Here is a 19,587-nt window from a genome sequence, read left to right as displayed (position 1 = left end):
TGGAAAGCTCTCGTTCCTCTTTATCCAATTATGCACATTGCTGCATGAGATTATAGAGTATATATATATATATATATATATATATATATATATATATATATATATATATATATATATATATATATATCAAAGAAAGAGTTTGTTGGAGGTACAGTAAACAGGCATGATTTCTACAATAACATTGCATCAATCCGTAGCTACTGGGTGTGAAGTTTCATCCTAGGCTATAATTTTTTTTATTCTGGAACTGGAACAGACATCAGAGTATAGTAGCTCGGTACTGAGCTAAAGTACAATAACGGTTCAATCTTGTCTATAAACCAACACTACCGACACGAACAAAAAGCGTTTTGCTTCCGCTAATTAGCACTTGCTTTAATTTACAATTCAATACGGATAGATCTATACATGGCAAGCGGATCTTGCCGCTCACGTGCCACTAGAAAACGCGAGTAGTTTCCGGAAAAGCACTCAGTATTGCAAGGTAGAAAGTACTGCAAGCACCAGGAAGGTTCATGCCTCAAACTCTATCAGAGAACATTTGTAGTGGAAGTACATGGAGTGGAAATGAGACGAAGAGTCGTGCCCATGCCAGCAAGTCCATGTTGCTACACGGATCCGTGCTTGTTCTCTTTACCTACGCCTTCACACTAACAGTCCTGATAGTGGCAATGCACCACAGACTTGGAAAAACTGAAGAGACGTTACAGCGTATAAAAAAAGCCATGTCCAAGTTGGAAGTGACTGCTGGTAATAATTATAAGCAGGTACGATAATAGTACAGAAAACACTGCTTGATCTATAAGTGTATAATCTAGCTGCAATTGTTTAATGTAAGAAGTCTGCTCAGTCAGCAATAAGGAAAGGTGGTGAAGATAAAATGCACCTGGAAGAAGAGAGGCATACCAGAAGCAGCTCTTGGTCCAATGAGAGGGAGATCACACCAAATGAATGCAGCTGCCAAAATGGTAAACCTTAGCAATATGCCTGGTTGAGATTGACTGACAGATGGACGTCTATTGCCAGAGTAGTAAATTAGCATTGCAAGCAAAGTAAAACCTATGGACGTAGTAGTGCGTTTGTAGCAGAAGGCTTCTTGGTCCTGTAGTCTGCTCTAATAAAACTAAAACATTAGATACACTAATCAGTGTGGTAACGGTCAAACATGCTATTACAACTTGTGATACTTACAGGTAGCTGGTGTAGTTATTTTCTTACATTAGAGTTCACAGAATATATAGCATTAAAATCTTACTCTCAGATCAAGCCATTTAAGTTGTTATATGCTTAGTTATGTTCCCATCACAGGTCTACCTGGGAAAGCTGGCCCCAAAGGTGAACCTGGAAAAGAAGGGAGACGAGGTTCAAAAGGTGACTAATCAAAATATAAAACTATTACCTATCCAGTTGGATGCCCACTACCATGCAAGTAGGCCTATAGCAGTATATTTGCAGTAGTCTATCCATGTCAATGGCAAACAATGCCAATTATGTCATCACATCAGTACGGATCGTTTCTTTAATTAAAAAATAGACACTGCATGCTATTGGTTGAAAAGCGTCACATGTACCAAATACACTGTTTATTGGATTATATAGCTTATATATAATTAATTCATACACAAGAAATACCTACCTCACAGCCATGCAGTGGTGGGTATCCAATGGCAACTAATGGCACTGTCTCGTATACAAAGGTGGCAAGGACAGCATATAAATAACAGTATCTTGGCAGGTTCTAAAGGAAGCAAGGGAAACAGAGGAGTCAAAGGAGCCAAAGGAGATGAAGGAGTTGCAGGAACTACAGGTGTCACTTGCTTAATTAACTATAGTAAATGCATCTATTACTTGCCATTCTGGTTTCTTTAGGTCAAACTGGCATGCCAGGTCTAAATGGCAGAAAAGGAGAGCCAGGGGACCAGGGTAGGGAAGGAGACAAAGGAAGCAGTGCTTTTCGTGCTGGTACAATCACAATTGATATCTCCAATTTCCACTTTCTTGACTACGTGGATGTGAAATTTAGCAGTTGCTGTTCATACTGTGAATAGCGGAAATCTAAACCTAGACGATCAACCTAGCACAAATATAAATGGCAACGGTACTGAAATTAGTCTCATTTTCGTCTTCATTTCTCATTGATCTTTCTGTAGAAACTATTAATTTTCTTGTCAGTGATGACAGCATGCTACTGATTCCACCTACTGACTCTAACATCATATTGTCAAGTAATGGTCTACATTTGAAGTTACCTGGTATCTACTATATATACTGTCAAGTGTCCATCGGAGCACCAGCTAATGAAGTAGATGTCTCGCTAGTCCAAGATGCCATTGCAGTAGCTACAGGACTATCTGGATCTGTCAATTTTCCTAAAACAGTCTTTCTTGGAAGATTGATTTGTGTGAGAAACAGAAGAGGTTCCTACATAAATGTCAAAGTGAAAAGCTTAAAACCTGCAACCATATGGCTAAACGGTCGCAATACATATGTAGGAGCTTTCTTGGTGGGACCCTTGAGTGGAACAATGAACAACAGTAACCACTGTGTAAGTGCAGTTACTACAGAGTTATTTTTGTGTTCTAACTACACCGCCTTTCTTTTTTCTTGTAGTAGACTGAATCACATAAAAAGTACAAAGATAGTGAAATCAACTACAGTGGTAAAGTACTATGTCTATATATAGACTCAGAGTAAGAAGAACAAAGTAGCTTACCTATGAAACTTCAAAGAATCTGTAGAGTAAACTTCTCCCAAACAGCAAGAGAACATCTCCTCATGCCTGTAAACCTACATAGAAACTGTATTTGTTTATGATCAACTTGCACTGTACGTGCATATGACTTCTGGAAAATGATGTTTTGGTGTAATGGTTGGAATATGAAGATTGCTAGACGGACTCAGGAGCAGCAGCATGGCTGAATTGATGTTATAACCAGGGTCCCAGGTCAATTAAATAAGTAAGTTCGCACTATAGTTTTTTTGCAATTTTCGTCTGGCGGCTTGGTTGAGATTGGGTTTATCTATGCCATTTAATGGATGTATCTACCAATGTGATTGTGGCTCTTATCTGGAGGGCTCAGGGTACCATCTCATATGACATGCAAATGGCGCAGGGTGCACTTCATACTTCTTGATTACCTGATGGCTTTGCATTCACGCATCCACGTATCAGTTGGATTGCCACTCGTTTCTAGTGTCAGTTATTTGATCTGCAATCATTTGCTACATTGTTTCTCTCTGCTCTAGTCTAGCTTGTACTGTTATAGAACCCTATAGCTACTTCAGGTTGACACTGGCCTTTCAACCATGGCTTGGTCAAATATGCTGCTATACTTGCATGGTCATGCTAGAGTTCAAGTTGGGTAGCATTCTGATTTCACTGTTTTGTTTTGCTTGGGTGTATTATTACAGAATCGATTACGCGGAGCATCAAGGCACACTCTACTGTGTCATCTCCCATAATTTTCTTCAATTAAGCTTCATCATGCAGCCAGGACAGCATCGTGTCATGTCTCTTTGTCATTTTATCATTTTCATCGCTGTTTCTTTCCTAGTTTTAGTTGTGCTAGGGCATAATGTCTATCTGACTGCTCGTGTGATTGAGTTGGAGTCCTCTGTTACTACAATAACAAAGTCTCTATGCTCCATGTCGCGTTGGCTGCAGCAGCATGGTGGAGATGAACTCGCACTTCAGATTGATTCTCTTTACGGTCCGACAAATGTTGTCAAAACAGGTGCAGCTATTCATGCCATTTCACGTCTGTACATACTTCTATGCACACCAGCAATGCAAGAAGGAGAGTCAGACGTTATAGTTGCATGCTTTTTTGATTGTTCTGCAGGCACTGAATATCACAATATTAATTGGCAGCTTCGTGATGTTGAATTACTAACAAGAAATCATAATTTGAAATCCAAGAAGATGAAAGAGGTATAAACAGTGCATGAATTTTGCTAACCCTGTAGCTGGCACAGCGACATTTATATCTACAGTAATGCCTCACAAGATGCTTTGATGGGAAATGTTCTGCTGGCACTAAATATACAGTAAATAGCAATGCTGCTGCATCATTAATTGCCCTTGTCATATTGGTGGTGGAAGCATTTTGCAATTTGGAAAACTAACCTTAGGGGAGGACCACAAATTTGTTTAAACTTTATATATTTTGGCTACTGCTTTCGTTGTAGAGACCCTTTACAACAGATTACAGGTTCGATTACCTGTGCATATACTAAATGAAACAGACATGGTGCAGTTTGAATTATCACAGCATGCAGCTATACTCTTAGTAACGCTTAAGAATTAAGATTATCAGTACTGCCATTAGTTAATTGGTAAATCGGAAGGCTTAAAGGCCTCTCATACCCTAGGTTCTGACATTTATACAGGTGAACAGAACACAAGATGCAGACATTGTTAATTAAGCTAGCTAATAAGTTGAAGCTTTGCATTGTAGAGCAAATATCCAAATTTTCCTGCAAAACACCACTGATGTACAAATTTACAGTACAGTAGAATGTAGTTTGATTGCTGTAAATTAATATCTATAGAAAGTGCAAAATGAGCCATCTGATGGATACCATAGAAGAACATCTAGACAAAGTGAAACAGTTGGAAGAAAAGGTGACAAAGGTGACCGAGGTCCACTAGGTAATGCAGATGTCAGCTGTTTCTTCATTGTTCTGTATGCAGTACATTTCTACAAAGATTCTTCTATTCAGTCGTAATATTATAACATTAATTTACACCACAGAATGAAGTCCTGCATTTGTGTCCGCAGGTAGACAAGGCCCACCAGGAAACAGAGGACTGCGAGGGATTCAAGGACCACCTGGACCACCTGGACCAAAGGGAGCAAGAGGACGAGGACAACCAAGCAACGTGCTTGAAAATTGTGCTATTCACTTGGAAGCAGATGGAACACCTTCACAAAGAACAAAATCATGCAAGTAGTGCAGTAGCATCATTACTGCCCCTACACCATGCAATGATGACACCATGAAAACTGTGTCAATAATCTTATTTTCTGTACAGATACATTTGTGAAGTGGATAAAATATAACCAAACATCAACACCCAACTGCCAATGCATGGCTCTCATTGGGGACAAAACAGTGGACAAAATTGAAATTCAGCAAAGTGGCGTCTATGTCATCTATGCTTCAGTTGGCATTGACTGGGCTTGGATTGATCCTGGAAGCGGAAACTATGAAACAAATACGTATGCCTACACAGGATTTCAACTGAAACATGTGTCAATTATTAATGAGACTCTTGCTGAAACGAAGATGCCAGTCAATATGACTAACGTAATCACCAAGAACAACAAAGTAAAAATGCAACTGACGCTTTACACATCCAGATTAGTAAAATTACAAGCTGGTAACAGGCTGGCAGTGATGACTACAACTGATGCTGAGATCCTAACTACTAAACACGAAACGTTTTTTGGTGTATTTGGGCTCATGCTCTCAAACAAGAAACAACTACCGAAATGCAGACAAAAGACATAAAGCAACACAGCAGACACACCTTATGATCAACCATCACAACAACCAACTTTAAGGCTGCGAAATAACACTGGCAACCCAACAAACTAATAGACTTCTAATCAATGTTTAGTTGTTGTTTAGCAATTTGACACCATGACAGCTTTTAGACACAGTGAGTAGCATATAAAGGTAATAATACTACAGTACATTAAATTTGTTCATTAAGTCAATCAACAGCAAATTGCTCTACTGGTGTAAAGTAGCCAATTGCCAATATGCTATTATTTGCTAATCAGTTGAGTCATATGTCTCATATAATATTATTGTGTACGCTGTTAACACATATCTCTTGCTATCTTGAGTCTCTGACAGTAGATACTATATACACCAACATGAGACACCCTTTATATACACATACACACCAATCATACAAGAGTTGCAGTAGCGTGAGAGAAGAAAGAAAAACAAGAGATGAAACTCGCCACTCCACGTTTCGTTTGGAAGGAAGCGTTGCCCACAGTGGCATTAGTGTTGCTCTTGTCAGCTGGATATTCATGCATGCTCATCATCTATCTAAACCAACAGAAAATGGTGCGTGAGTTGGCTGAACTGCAATCTTTTTGCCAGCAGAAAGGATCTCCATCTAGTAGTGAAGTGCAGGTACCCAACAAATCAGCTACAACTATAAAGGAAGCATGGTGGCATCATTGTAACTACAAGTTTCTCTTGTCAGCTCATCAACAGCCACTTGGTACGAAACCATCAAATTCGATATGGGAGATCAACTTCAAAAGGAGATGAGAATTTACCATGTAGCTGCCCCAGTGGAGAAAAAGGTAAACTATGTAATGTGGGGTTACCAGAATCTGCTACATTCTTCAATCTCGTATTCATCATCTGTAATTTGTAACACTAATACAAAAAGCAGCAATTGGTGTTTTCAAGTGAATTACAACTAGTATCTGCTCATTCAGCTATGAATAAATGCAAATGCATGCTTCAATGCATTTGAACATTCTCTCACTCTCTTGTTGATAGGACAACGAGGTCCAAGAGGATCAAGAGGACTAAAAGGTATACAGGCACGCTTTGACATTACATGGTTAATATAGCCATAAGTCAAGTCTGTCCCTATAATTAATATTGTTACTTATATTATATGTAAGGCAAAAAAGGAGAGATAGGGCCGATAGGTCCAACAGGACCAACTGGAAGGTCTGGTCTTCCTGGTCTTCCAGGTCCACCAGGTAACGATAACTAAAATTATCAATTTCATTGTACTCGTGTGTACATTTTCTGTGCTTATGACACAGGACGAGATGGTCTTGAAGGACCATCTGGCAAACCAGGCCCCAAAGGAATACGTGGTAAACAAGGAGACAATGGATTGCACGGTACACAGCATATATGGCTACACAGTATTATATTTATGTTTGCTTCTATTCTAGGACCAAGAGGACAACAAGGAGCACGAGGACTTCGTGGAGTAGTTGGGAGACCTGGTTCACCAGGCGTATGCATCTCTACAAAAAGTAATTGTTGATAAATGATTGCCACAGATGCTTTCATTTCTATGTAGTTCCTAACATCCATTGCATAACACAACTGTATTAATTAAGACTGTTTCACAGACTGCACAGAAACCGTGAAAACAGGACAACTACCGCAAACTAACCTTGTAAGAAAACAACAAAAGCTTGATTCCCTCAACCTGCAGTGAATAAACAATCACCTATTCTGGTTAGATGAGTAAAATCAGTCCAATCTACAAACAACTTTTCATCGGTGGTAGCGGCTACATTCATGAGATTACAATGGGTATAATAAAACCTGAATAGCAACACTATTCCTTATTCTATGTGTGATACAGGTTCTACCATACCCTTTTCCTGGGAAAGAGTAGCGACCGTCCAAACAGCCCAAAGAAGTGCGGTAGCTCGTCACTATGATAAAGACGGATTGCAGACTCTAATACGTGGAGTTTACCATGTCATTGCCCAAGTGACCGTCATTTCCCAAATTAGCACTCAGCCAGTCATCCATCTTGTTATAGGAGGCAATGTTATTGGCGAGTATGTTGGAAATGTAGGATATGATGAAGGTACATCTGTCTGCTGTAAAGAAGCCAATTGTTCTCTCAGCACTTTGAACATCAACTATATTAATTATATCCAGAAGTACACCAAGATATCAGTTACTTTGGACCATTGGAATGATCCATTCTCTCTCTGTAAAACACAGTTGGTTGACGGAAATCATCACCGCTCTTTCTTGCAAGCAGCACTACTTGAAGATAAAAGCAGTAAGTAAGCTAGTACTCAATTACATTTGGCTAATGACTGCATAAGCTACTCTTGCTGTGTGACTCAACCAAATTTATTCACCGTGGCACATTCATTTAATTAAGTTAAACACATACACTCATATGCTTGTACATAAATATCATAGAACTCATTTAGCAGCCAAAGTTACTTCTAGCATTATAGAGTTACTTGGTACATCGATTGCTAATTAATTCTTTCCATCATGTTTCTAGAAGCCATAGTGCCAAACTGACTATAAGATTATATTGTAAGCACTTTCTCTTAGCTGCCATTTTCCAATCTTGATGGCAATGGATAGAAATACATTGCAATTAATTAATCAACAATGCAGCACTTACAACTAACTAGAAAGGCTAAACCTGTCATCAAAAACAAGTAAGTTAATTAACCTGGAAACCTAATTATAGTATTTATACATTACAGTGCCAAACAAATGTGTCACTCAGTATGAAGATCTAGACATGTCCTATAACTTAAAGTCTCTGCGTATTTTTCGAGTAAATTTAAATTTTCACACATCATTCATGCGATACCGAAACCTTAACAGTCAAACTAACCTGCAGATGTCAACGATCGACCTAGCTAGATGTCGATTTTTCTTGTTGCCCAGACGTGATGGTTAACTCTGTATTACAGATTGAATAATCGATCCCGTTTATGCAAAGATACCCTGTTCAAATTGATGATAGTCTTAATTATAAATTAAGATTATTCATGAATTTTGAAGATTTCGTACGTATCTGTGCTACCGATGATGTAAAGTCCACTCTCTAGAGATCTGTGACTTCAAGTTCTCTGATCTCAGACAGATTGTCTGACACTAGGACAAAATACGCTGTCCTCAAATACAAACCTATAACATTCCCATAAATTTCTACGCATGCGTAAATCTTCAGTCTGGGTGGATGTCCACACACACGCACGCACGCACGCACACACACACACACACACACCAGTGGTAGCTAACGCATGCGCACAAAGACAAGCGTGCTGTCATGTCAGAGAAGTAGCAATTCTGGAGGTGAGTAAGCAGGAATGTAAAAGAATACGTTATGTGTTTAAGTAACACCCAAATAACTGCTTGGTTATGTAAATTCTTACGCGGGCCCCATTCAAGGTAACGACTTCTGTGAAACGTCGAAACGTCGAGATATGGTGATGATGGCTTTTACTGTATTTTAATGATGTGCCTGCGTTGATGGTTAATCAATGAAAACTGTAAAACTTCATGATACTGTTGCGTAGATATAACGCGTAGGCGTGGCTGCATTGATTTCTCTTGCCAGAACGAATGATCTCGCTTGTTCTGAGGCTTTAGATGTTACCAATGATAGAGTCGTTCGATAGGCAAGCTGGCATGAAGAAACAGTTCAGTACAGATGTTAGGGCATTGTGATCAGTTCAATACAATGCAAGTGAATGAAGCAGAAGTTACTTTTTAAATACAACAATATCATTGTAATTCATTTAATTTAATTAATTAGCTTTAGCTTCTGCAAATTTGTGTGGTGAAGTGAGTTTGTTGATGTTTCTATGGAAGGCTTCTCGCATTTTACTGATGATGTTTAATTTTGTTATTTTATGTTTGATGAGTAAAGAACGGAGGTGATTTTCCTTCCTTTCGTCACATTTGTGAAACTGTTTACAATAATCATTTGTTCGTCATTGTAACACTGAAATATTGGCGGCATCTGCTCTTGTGACAATGAGTGCATTCGTGGAGGTGGAGCCAGAAGTTTATTCAGAGTCGTACATCACGTGACCGCTGGCATTACCATACCCTAGCGTTTCACACCTTGGGTAGTAAACTTGTGATGCTGCTGGATGAAGCAGCTCTTTTCGAAATATTCTTTAGCCATTTTTTGTATTCTTCTTAGTTGCTATGTTGCCATGTTTGGTAGATTATCTGAGCATCATTACTGAACAAATTATACCTCAATGAGTATTTTGTGACCGTTTGATTGTGCATGTGTTTGTCTGTGTCTTCTCTTTCTGTTGCTCATGTCACAATTTTTGCAGGAATTAAAAGAGATTTGAAATTTAATCACTAACTGGAGAGACCTCGAGAATTGATAGAGTTATAATTTGTAATCTCAAGTGTAATGAAGGTGAGTGGCAGTGCAGCTGGAGGAACTGACCCTAATGCACAGGAAACCAGAAACAGTGAACAACCACCGATGGGTACTACGCCTACCACTGGTAGTCAGGTACCGTCGTCTGATAGTCAAATAAGCACAACATCATCACAACAGACAGATAGCTTACCTGCGATCTCTGAGGATCAAAACCAATCTACTTATGACATATTTGATGAGCCGCCTTCGTATGAGTCGGCCGTATCATCTGGATATTTAGAGAATACTGCAAATGATGCTAGTAACAGTGAGAGTACAGAGAAGGTGGAGTCAGGTGAACCTGAGTTTCCAGTGAGGGATTTGCAAAAACTAGATGAGAGTTTGAATAAGACAAAATGGGTTGTACCTGTAACGCCAGGAGCAGAGCTGGAGATTTTATTGGACGCGGCTATTGATTTATGCAAGAGAGGTGAGTGACAGAGCATCCTGCATCACAATGCTTGAGCACTGTAACTAAATGAAACGTTGATTTGATGGACAATTGTATTTTTGTTTGTAAGGATTGACATATGTTGTAGAGTGATTATAGACTTTGTAGTTCATGTAAGACAGGTGAGGATGAAACAGGACAAATGTGACTGTAAATTTGTACATGGAGCAAGTGAACAGTAGTGCAGTGTGACTGGCAATGGACTTTGTATTCGTTCTTGTGTGTCCTTGATTTGCTGCTAATTGATAAATAGTTGTCGTTTGGAAAACTTACAGTTGAGGTACACTGTTGAGGATCATATGTATTGGATATCAGCAGTGTTACTCATACTGACGGACAGACAAGACAGATGAAATGAGACAGACAGACACAGACAGACAGACAGACAGACACAGACACACAGACACATAGACAAATAATTTATTCTCATACAGATTCTACTTGTACATATGTTAGGATTTTTAAAAGTACATCAGTCCCTGCAAACAACTAAGTCATAGATGATCTAATGGACTTGACTTTGAATGTCAAAATCAAATAATCTATCTAAATCACCATGATTAGGTGACAGTTTTGAAAGTTTTCTAACGATAACTTTGGCATTGCATCTTTGCAGAATTGTAGAAAATCTTTTTCTCCAATACAACATGAACATGGAAGCATTAAAACTGGCTTCTGGATTTGCTGACTGTTGTGACAAATGCTGCAAAAAATTCTCTGCCTATGTGCCCCACCTCCCAAAATGTTTTATCACAAGAGGAACACATCTTGATACATATCCTCCTGGAACAAGCTCTTCTGAATATTTTTCATTTTCTTTTCTTGTCGTGGCAGCATGACCATTTTCCTTTCAGCCCTTCTAATAACAGACAAACACAGACAGACAAATAGACAAATATATGTTTTTAGGGATTGATGAATGGATGAAGGGACTGATGATCTGGCATTTGGATACACAGACGTCAGTACAGCTTATCAGACAAACAGTCAATCAATTAACAGTAACAGTAAACTTACAGACTGACTGGTTGATAGTTCCATGTGACAAACTGTGACACACAGTTTATAGATTAAGTAAACAAAAGAAAACACAAGTGATTTGATGGATGTTTTATATTATGCGTATAACAAATATTTGTTTTTTTGTGGCCACTAGGATTAGACACTAAAAGTGAACCATGTCAGAGATTCTTTCGAGAAGGCCTTCAGTCTTCATTTGCCAAGCTAATGATGGATGATGCTGTGATACAATGGAAACCGGAGATTCACGTATTGCATTTTGTCTCAGAGCACATAATCGAATGAATCCCTTGCTATGCTGTTTGTGTGTAGCAATACATTTACGATAGTTCCTTGAAAGTTATTCAGTTGTGTGTGACAAAACTAGCCGACGACTGGTTTTGTCTTCTTGAGTTGTTGGCAGTGGTTTTAAATGCAAACAACAGGTATGTTTCTCAGTCTGCATGTGAATCAGTTAGTCTGCATTCATGTGTTCGTTGTTTGCTTTGGTTTGCTTTTTTGGACTAGTGTTGTGTTTGTTTTTGTTGTATTTGTAGATTTCATCAAGTGAATCACAAGGAACTTGCAAAGACACTACCTCAAGATGGATGTGTGAGTTCATTTTTATGTGTTTGTACAATGGTTGGTCAGCTGCTCTCATCGTGTTAGAAATTGTTGAAGACATATGCTGAACCCCATGAACAGTACAACAAGGTAGCTTTGTTATGCTTGTTTTGTGATCTTTTGTCTGTTTCCTTGGTGTCTGTTTTGCTGTTGGTTGGTTTGCCTGTCTGTGTGCTTGTTTATGTATCAAGTAAGTTGTCGTAAATGACTGTTTCTACTGCAGGGTTGGCTTGTAGACTTTGTTAATACGTTTGGTAATCTCGATGGATTTGAGGCTCTTTACAATCGTGTTGTAAAGGGTAGCAATCTCACTGTTCCTATAATGGCGGCTCTTCTCAAGTACCTGACAAACTAGCGTCTCTTCGGTCTCTGTCTTGTATTGTCTTTAATCGTTTAGGCCTTTTGCTGTTTGCACACAAGTACTGTCCGTTACTTGTGCAGAGCAATATCTTATGCCTTGTTGTGACTCGGTGTTAGAAGTTTTGAAAAATCTTACTGATGAGGATTTGAAGAAAGAGACTAAGAGTGAATCAAAGAGTGATAATTTGACGTCGGTTGTGAAGTCGTTGAAGGTGTTGTATCAGCATGTTCCTGAGAGACGATGTATGTTGGAGGAGATCGAGTCATTCAGACTGAAGATGATTCTTAGGTGAGGCTGAGGGATTAATATAAGTGTTAGACAGGAACAGTGATTTGTTATTGATGTGATGTTTTAGTGCTTGCTTGTTTGTGCATGTTTGCTTACCTGTTGAGTTTTCGGTGTTATTGTGTGCATTTATGCCCACAACCTCTCTGTTATTATTGTTTTGTGCTACAGATTACTGCAGATTTCGTCATTCAGTGGCAAGATGAATGCTCTTAATGAAGTAAATCGCTTAGTGCAATCAGTCTACAGTTACAGTGGGAGATCGGTGTATGATGATGAGGAGACGGGAGTCACATCAGACAGGCTAGCTGTATGGGTAGTTTAGTATATCATCAGGGTTATCACTTATCACATAAGAAAACAGTTGAAAGTACAATGATAGCTCAATAATGCAGAGAGGGAAGAACTGAATGGAATGTCTAGGTGTGTCTGGACTTTCCTGTGGGTTGAACATTACGTAGTTGGTTGCAACCTTTCAGATTGATCTTAGACATACAAAGTTTTGTGTATATTTGGTAACCCTGATGCTATTATCCATACATGTACATGAGCATTGTTTGTTATTTATATATTATGTTTGTGACAGGAATGGATTCAAGATAATAAAGTATTGTCAATTGTGCTGAAAGACAACCTTCATCAACCACAGGTAAACTAATTGTATTGTTGGAAGATGATTGATGCAGAGCGGAATATAAGGAAATTTTTTGTCCGGACAAACAGGTTTGCCAAAGCCACGCCCATTTAGACCACGCCCATTCTAACAAATTTGACCCCCGCAAACAACACTTTATTTCTATTATTTGACATATATATAAAGCATGACAATAAACAGAACAACTTTGAGACAACATACCTGCAAAGCAATCTTTTATTGCGTTACAATAAAGTGAAAAAATTATGGAACCTCAAAAGACAAACTTGGAAGTGCACTATAATTATGTGAGACAATAGCAGAACATTAACAGGGAAACCTAGCACAACAATGTGCAAAATTGTATTCAGTCAGACCTTCTGGAAAACTATTTGTAGACGCGGTCCTAGAGGATTATAACACATGTCCCAGTCATCTAAACTAAAGCTGCTAGTGCTATCATCTTGGGTCAACTCTCCAGTTTTCCTTGCTCAGTATTGCTTTCTGAAACCTTCATTAGGACAGCAGTTGGTCTTGCATCGTTCCCACCACAGCCGAATAGTGGCGTCAGCGTGAAAGTCTTGAAGTGATGGTCCTTCATGATATACTTCCATAAGGTCAGACAAGGTGGTCTTTCTTGATCAGTTTCAGTGATGAAAACATCCTTTCAACATGTGTGGTAGTTAAGGGGAGACTAATACTATGTCTGGACAGGTGTGAACTATGTACCACACAGACTCATAGCACACCTTGCTGATGTACAGATATTTTCTAGCATAATGGACTACCTCCTCAACATGAAGAGCAAGAATATTAATCCCTTTGCTTTCTAATGGTTTGGCAAAATGAACAGCAAGAGTTTTTATAGCTTCTCTAACCTCTGCATTATCATCAACGTTTTTGTCTTCGCTATCTTGCTCAGAAGTTTGAACGTTAGGTTTTCTTTGCCATGTTTGGGTGTCAAGAAAGGCAATTATATGACAAAGAAGTTTTGTGTCACATCAACCTAGTCACTCCTTCATTTTATTATCAAGGCATACTAAATCGGTATTCACCTTTTCTGCAGTTACTTAGTGTGCTGACAGAATAGTCTGCCAAAAGGCTCTTTGAAAGAAACCGTTTAGGATCTTTCCAGAAGGACTGGAATTTTCAAAGAAACAGCAGTCACTGCTATTTGACAATGACAAGAAAGAAAACTTTCACAAATCAGGATGTTTGATTATTGTCTTGGGGATGATGTTTCTACCAATTCATGTCCTCATATTTGGTGCTGTGCTACACGCATTCTAGGTGAAAATTTGTATTTTATGGCAACTGGTGTCTCAGTAACCCGTCTCACCACTTCACACAGAAGCATATATACTGTCTATGACCCCATGAGTGTGCATTTTGAAAATCTGTAATATCTCCGCTGTTTTTTGGACCTTCCTGATGATCTGGAATGGTTAGAAACCACAAGGTCTGGCATCTGTTTACTAAATTATTTAAGCCCTTCCTACAAAGGAAACCAAAAGATAACACTTTTTGTATATCAAGGACATCTTAGCCAAGTACAAATGGTTATTATCCAATTATCTAGTGAGATCAAGGGATCATCAGCTGGAACCACTTAAGATAAATGGTGTAACATGCTTTAATAAGCACACCTGGTGTGACCTCTACCTCATTACTTGCTTCCCAGTTCAGGCTTACTGGGATAGTAGATATGTACCCCAAGAAAACATACTCTCTGATAGTGCACATAGTCTGACTTATGAGTGTCTGAATCATGCCATTTGGGTGTGACCGTTCCAGTAGCCAATGTCCGGACAACACAATATATGGCCAGACATGGACTTGTTTTGACTGGGCAATGTCTCGTGTTGGGGCGTTAATTCCCCTCTGACATACTGTTTGCAAATTAATTAATTAGAGGATATCAACATTTTATAGTTAGGATGATACCTAAAGTGTAGACATACAATTGAGATTTTTGTAACTATAGAGACGAATGCATTGTTTGTTATAAATGGATTGAATAGAAAATCCAAGGGTTAGATTGGAAATGTAGAGTATATATATATAATTTGGAAGATTTTAGACGAATATGGATTTCCAGATCATAGTTTGGTGTGTGAACAACAATGTTGTAATTGACAGATATTGGGATAATGTGTTTAATATGACAGTTGATGTGTTTGTCCCTGTCTTTGAATTCAGGTATTTCAGCTGTGTGTTTGATTTTAGTATGTTGAAAGATTGGAGAAAATCCTTTGGTTTATGATCCGTCAGAAGGCATTGACGAAAGATGACTTGGACACTCTGTGGGCAGCACAAGTTGATAAACATGAAGCCATTGTCAAGAACATACACGACCTTCTTGCAAGATTAGCATGGAATTTTTCAGCTGAACAGCTTGACTATCTTTTTCAGTGTTTCCAGGTTAGTTATACTATGTTGTTATCTTGTTACACTAACAGCGTTCAATTTGAACTCAACTTTGTTCTGTTTGTTGTAGAAAAGTTGGACACATGCAGGGAAACGACAACGAGAGAAGCTATTAGAATTAATTAGAAGACTTGCAGAGGACGACAAAGAAGGAGTGATGGCAGTGAAGGTTAGATCGTATGTACCTGTTCGTGGCTAGAGATGTGGTACGTAGTAGGATTGATCATTCCTTATTGAAGAATAATGTTTTACATTGACGTTCGTGGTCGGCTCAGTGGTCTAGTGGTATGATTCGCGCTTCGGGTCATTCCGCGATGGATTTCGCACATGCGCGAGGCCGCGGGTTCGATTCCCGCCTGAGCCCCTACGTTTTTGTGGATATTTCGCACTTTAGGCATCACGTTCCCTTTTTTACTCATCACGTTCTTGTTTTGTTCTAACGTCATGTTTTCGTGCGCTACCGTACTGTATTTGCGCATGCTCGCGTTTTCCTCTCTTATTTCATGTGTTTTATTTAGCGTACTCTTTAGTTGATGGAGTGGTGCCTCAGCACTTTAAAAGTGTACTAGACTTTGAACTACAAATTTTATCTGGAAGAAATAGTTTGAAAATTTAGTCTAAATGGAAACAGAATTAACTCTCAGCAATGTGTGTTTCAGTTATACAGGAGGAGGCAAAATTATTAATGTGAAACAACAGTTTTCTTTCTATACTTACATACTACTATTATAGGTATGTGGCTATTAAACGGTTCTACATGAACTTGAAAAGTGAATGTTTGTTAATTAATAATGAAGAATCGTAGAAACGCTACATTTCTACTTGCTTAATCATGCAGCAAAATGTCTGTCCATTACATTTTGAACTTTGTTAATGTGTTGATAGGTGTTGGGATTGTTGTGGAATCTTGCTCATTCTGAAGATTGTCCAAAGGAAATTATGGAGCAGGCTCTTGCAGCACACATCAAGATTCTTGACTACAGTTGTGCAGTGGTGTGTGGTTATATTATTATTGGGTAGGCGTGTTTGTCTTTATTCACTGAGTGTTTGTGTGTAGGATCGCGATCAGCAGAAAACACAGTGGTTACTACGATGTATTGAAGAGTTAAAGACAGATGTTTGGGTGTTGCCAGCAATTAAGATGATTCATGACATCTTTAGCATGTATTTTGAGGTATGAAAGACACAGACTAACAAACAGACGGTTGGACTGACAGACAGACAGACAGACAGACAGACAGACAGACAGACAGACATGCAGACAGACAGACAAACAAACAGACAGACAGACAGACAGATTGTTGGATTAGATTGATAGACAGATGAACGTACACATGGACAGCACAGCAATGAGATTATGTGTGGATAGCTGTTTGTTATACATGATTGTTTTGTAGGGACCATCTAACATGTCGGTTCAAACTCATCACAACTTCTGTTATCGACAGGAAGTCATTAGCCATTTTGAACGTAAATACCATCTTATTGATCTTGTGACACAGAATCTTGGATTGTACATAGAGAAGGCTAGGAAATACACTGAAGGTTGGCGAAATATGCTACTGTGTTAGATACCTTCTTAGTAGCTTTTGTTTGCATGCTCACCCACATTCCTGCTAAGAGTAATGCAGTAATGCAGGTGTTGTGTAATGAATTGCTTTGTTTACCAGCAAATCCGAGTACTGAACCAGCCGAGCTGATGATTGATGGTCATGTTTCTCATGAACAACAAGTAACAGAACGACTCAACTTTCTCAGGTCAAGATTTCTGTGTCTCACATGCTGTATTTCTTGTAAATTTTTACTTATAAATTGTATATGGAATGAGCCATCAATTTGAGGCATTTCAGTGTACGTTTGTAAGGCTTTTCTACTATCTGTCACCTGTGGACATGATCAGTATCAGCCTGATTTACCTTCCACCTGCCTGCATAAATCTATGCTAATCCAGTAGATAGTAATATTGTTTACTAGTATTTTGTTTTATTTCTATTGTGTGTCAGATTTATTTTGAAAGACGGGCAGCTCTACTTGTCTCTTGCTCCTGCAAAGACGGTACTTTTCCATCTTTGTGGGCATGTGCATGTACATGGTCAGTTACAGTGTCATGTTATTCTAGATTTGGCATTGGCTTGCTGAAAAGGCAGTGTTTGGTTGTGACAGAGAAGCAGCTTTCAAATGGTTTTCAAAGGTGCAGAATATTTTGCTTGATTATTGTTGTATTAGAACATGCTGCATGCACTAGAATAATTCAAATCATATTTTTACATTGTGTAATGGCCACACAAGAGGTTTAGCATGATAGGTGAATACCTTGATGAGTACATAAGCAGAAGGTGGATATAGGTGTAGATGTGGACTAACTTTTGCAGTTAGTAGATATCAACAACATACATGTGTACACATTTTGTATTTATATTGCTTGTTTACACAGCAACATTATGCTTACCTGATAGACAGCTAGACAGTGGATCGTCAGTATGAAATTCGTTTGGACAGAATTTGATAGGTTGTGTTGTAGGTGATGGGTGAAGATCCTGACCTTGAACCAGAAGTTGGGCGGCCATTCTTTGAGGAACATGTTTTGCAGATTGATCCTGCAGATGTCACAGAGAGTGGAATGAAGTGAGTTTGTCGTTTTATTGTGTTTACTAATTGATCATTGAAGGTTATCATTGTGGTGTCTAGTACATAGACTGTGTTGTTGGTTAAAATTATTATTTGTATGCAGCAGAGTTAGCAGAAACGGCAATTCTTTTTTATGTCTGATATCTTGTTTACATAATATCTGTTTTATAGTGACAAGGTTTCTGTTTGTTTGCTAGGTGTTTTGAGAGAGCATTTACAATGGTGAATCAACGAGAACAGAAGCTGACACCTAAGAGGCATCACCGAGTAACAAATGACTTGTCATTAGTTGGATTGGATTATCTGTGGAAGGTATTACCACTTTTCATGGCTGTTGTTTGTGTTAGTTTTTACACAGTTGCATGTTATGTGTTTGTGTAGCTATTTCTACACGGCTCTGATGATATAGCCATTAGAGCTATTGACATTGTGAAGAATATTTACACAAATCTTGGGCCTCCCCTTGAACCTAAACAGGTAACAGTAGTACTTTACAAATGTTGCTGTATACTTATGCACAGTAGTAAGGGTGATTGTGTTGTGAAGGTTGCAATTCATCGCAAATTTATTCAAACTTGCTTTGACTATCTGCGTGAGTCATACAGTGAATTGAGTGGCTTGAAACAAGAGCTGGATGCAGAAGATCAATCGATTGCGACTGTGCACACAACTCGAATGGTTCGGTGTCTGAAGCTGTTGAGAGAGTATATTGCTGAGTGTGATGCGGCTCATGAAGATGAGCGAGCAATACTACCACATGGAAAGTTAGTACATGTGGAATGGTGGCATAATGAATTCGTTCATGTACAGACTCTTATTGTGCTCGTTTTATTTGGTGTCTATCAGTTATGTGTCAATCTATGTGTTTGACTGTTATCCAGATTTTCTTCTGTTTTGTTTACTTTTGTGGATTTCTTTATTTATTTCTTAATTTCAGATCCTGGCTGGGTCGTCACACAACATGGACGATTCGATTTCCAATGCCAAATGGTCGACCAGAAGACATTGAACTTACAACTCATGGCAATGAGTCTTTAGCAGCAGTTCGACGGAAAATTATTAGAATGTGAAACTTTAAGAAACTGTAATAAATTATGGAAATTGTAGTTTATTTTATTTGTAGGCGACGAGGCTCTTCTCAGTCTTCGCGTCTAGATTTGTATATCAATGGCGAATTAGTGAATCCTATGGATGACAAGAAGCTGATTCATCAGCTACCATTTAGAGACAAGCAGGTAGAGTGAGTT

The 19,587-nt window shown here is 38.7% G+C and overlaps 4 protein-coding genes, 1 long non-coding RNA gene and 1 other non-coding gene across 7 annotated transcripts in view; 5 read left to right on the top strand and 1 right to left on the bottom strand.

Annotated features, from left to right (window-relative positions):
• The first annotated feature begins 160 nt into the window (after positions 1-160).
• On the top strand, positions 161-2,745 carry LOC134196696 (complement C1q subcomponent subunit C-like). 2 transcript variants are annotated; one of them, XM_062665911.1, is made up of 8 exons: positions 161-767; positions 839-968; positions 1,309-1,371; positions 1,736-1,807; positions 1,870-1,962; positions 2,024-2,098; positions 2,151-2,545; positions 2,611-2,745. In XM_062665911.1, exons 1-8 carry the CDS (start codon positions 516-518, stop codon positions 2,611-2,613), a joined length of 1,083 nt encoding a protein of 360 aa, XP_062521895.1. In that variant the 5' UTR covers positions 161-515; the 3' UTR covers positions 2,614-2,745. The 2 variants fall into 2 exon arrangements, with proteins under 2 accessions (XP_062521895.1, XP_062521896.1); XM_062665912.1 differs by lacking the exon at positions 1,309-1,371.
• LOC134196699 (uncharacterized) lies at positions 2,714-8,692 on the bottom strand. The gene is made up of 3 exons (XR_009972552.1): positions 8,554-8,692; positions 8,375-8,487; positions 2,714-2,787 (listed from the first exon to the last, which is right to left on the bottom strand). It is a non-coding gene; the product is annotated as an uncharacterized LOC134196699 (long non-coding RNA).
• On the top strand, positions 3,493-5,815 carry LOC134196697 (collectin-12-like). Its single transcript, XM_062665913.1, has 5 exons — positions 3,493-3,734; positions 3,843-3,931; positions 4,552-4,651; positions 4,782-4,946; positions 5,036-5,815. The coding sequence occupies exons 1-5, from the start codon at positions 3,509-3,511 to the stop codon at positions 5,512-5,514; spliced, it is 1,059 nt and encodes a 352-aa protein (XP_062521897.1). The 5' UTR covers positions 3,493-3,508; the 3' UTR covers positions 5,515-5,815.
• LOC134196695 (otolin-1-like) lies at positions 5,963-8,115 on the top strand. The gene is made up of 9 exons (XM_062665910.1): positions 5,963-6,153; positions 6,227-6,329; positions 6,532-6,567; positions 6,660-6,740; positions 6,807-6,887; positions 6,942-7,025; positions 7,125-7,171; positions 7,239-7,311; positions 7,364-8,115. Exons 1-9 carry the CDS (start codon positions 5,965-5,967, stop codon positions 7,801-7,803), a joined length of 1,134 nt encoding a protein of 377 aa, XP_062521894.1. The 5' UTR covers positions 5,963-5,964; the 3' UTR covers positions 7,804-8,115.
• A 27-nt stretch (positions 8,693-8,719) lies between the features above and the next one.
• Positions 8,720-19,587, top strand: part of LOC134196690 (probable ubiquitin carboxyl-terminal hydrolase FAF-X) — a 29,178-nt gene continuing 18,310 nt past the window's right edge. The window contains exons 1-24 of the mRNA XM_062665905.1: positions 8,720-8,838; positions 9,837-10,361; positions 11,539-11,651; positions 11,715-11,827; positions 11,939-11,993; positions 12,051-12,095; positions 12,229-12,344; positions 12,403-12,654; positions 12,823-12,961; positions 13,238-13,300; positions 15,512-15,706; positions 15,783-15,881; positions 16,598-16,705; positions 16,770-16,886; positions 17,110-17,257; positions 17,383-17,470; positions 17,716-17,767; positions 17,832-17,903; positions 18,234-18,337; positions 18,538-18,652; positions 18,722-18,817; positions 18,887-19,104; positions 19,278-19,406; positions 19,464-19,575. Of these exons, the coding sequence (XP_062521889.1) occupies positions 9,920-10,361; positions 11,539-11,651; positions 11,715-11,827; positions 11,939-11,993; positions 12,051-12,095; positions 12,229-12,344; positions 12,403-12,654; positions 12,823-12,961; positions 13,238-13,300; positions 15,512-15,706; positions 15,783-15,881; positions 16,598-16,705; positions 16,770-16,886; positions 17,110-17,257; positions 17,383-17,470; positions 17,716-17,767; positions 17,832-17,903; positions 18,234-18,337; positions 18,538-18,652; positions 18,722-18,817; positions 18,887-19,104; positions 19,278-19,406; positions 19,464-19,575 (2,991 nt within the window). The 5' untranslated portion in view covers positions 8,720-8,838; positions 9,837-9,919. The remainder of the gene's footprint in view (positions 8,839-9,836; positions 10,362-11,538; positions 11,652-11,714; positions 11,828-11,938; positions 11,994-12,050; positions 12,096-12,228; positions 12,345-12,402; positions 12,655-12,822; positions 12,962-13,237; positions 13,301-15,511; positions 15,707-15,782; positions 15,882-16,597; positions 16,706-16,769; positions 16,887-17,109; positions 17,258-17,382; positions 17,471-17,715; positions 17,768-17,831; positions 17,904-18,233; positions 18,338-18,537; positions 18,653-18,721; positions 18,818-18,886; positions 19,105-19,277; positions 19,407-19,463; positions 19,576-19,587) is intronic.
• Positions 15,981-16,076, top strand: Trnap-cgg (transfer RNA proline (anticodon CGG)). Its single transcript has 2 exons — positions 15,981-16,016; positions 16,041-16,076. It is a non-coding gene; the product is annotated as a tRNA-Pro (tRNA).

The sequence above is a fragment of the Corticium candelabrum genome, chromosome 21, assembly GCF_963422355.1.
Source record: "Corticium candelabrum chromosome 21, ooCorCand1.1, whole genome shotgun sequence".
Classification (NCBI taxonomy): Eukaryota; Metazoa; Porifera; class Homoscleromorpha; order Homosclerophorida; family Plakinidae; genus Corticium; species Corticium candelabrum.
This window is presented reverse-complemented; position numbering and strand designations above follow the sequence as displayed.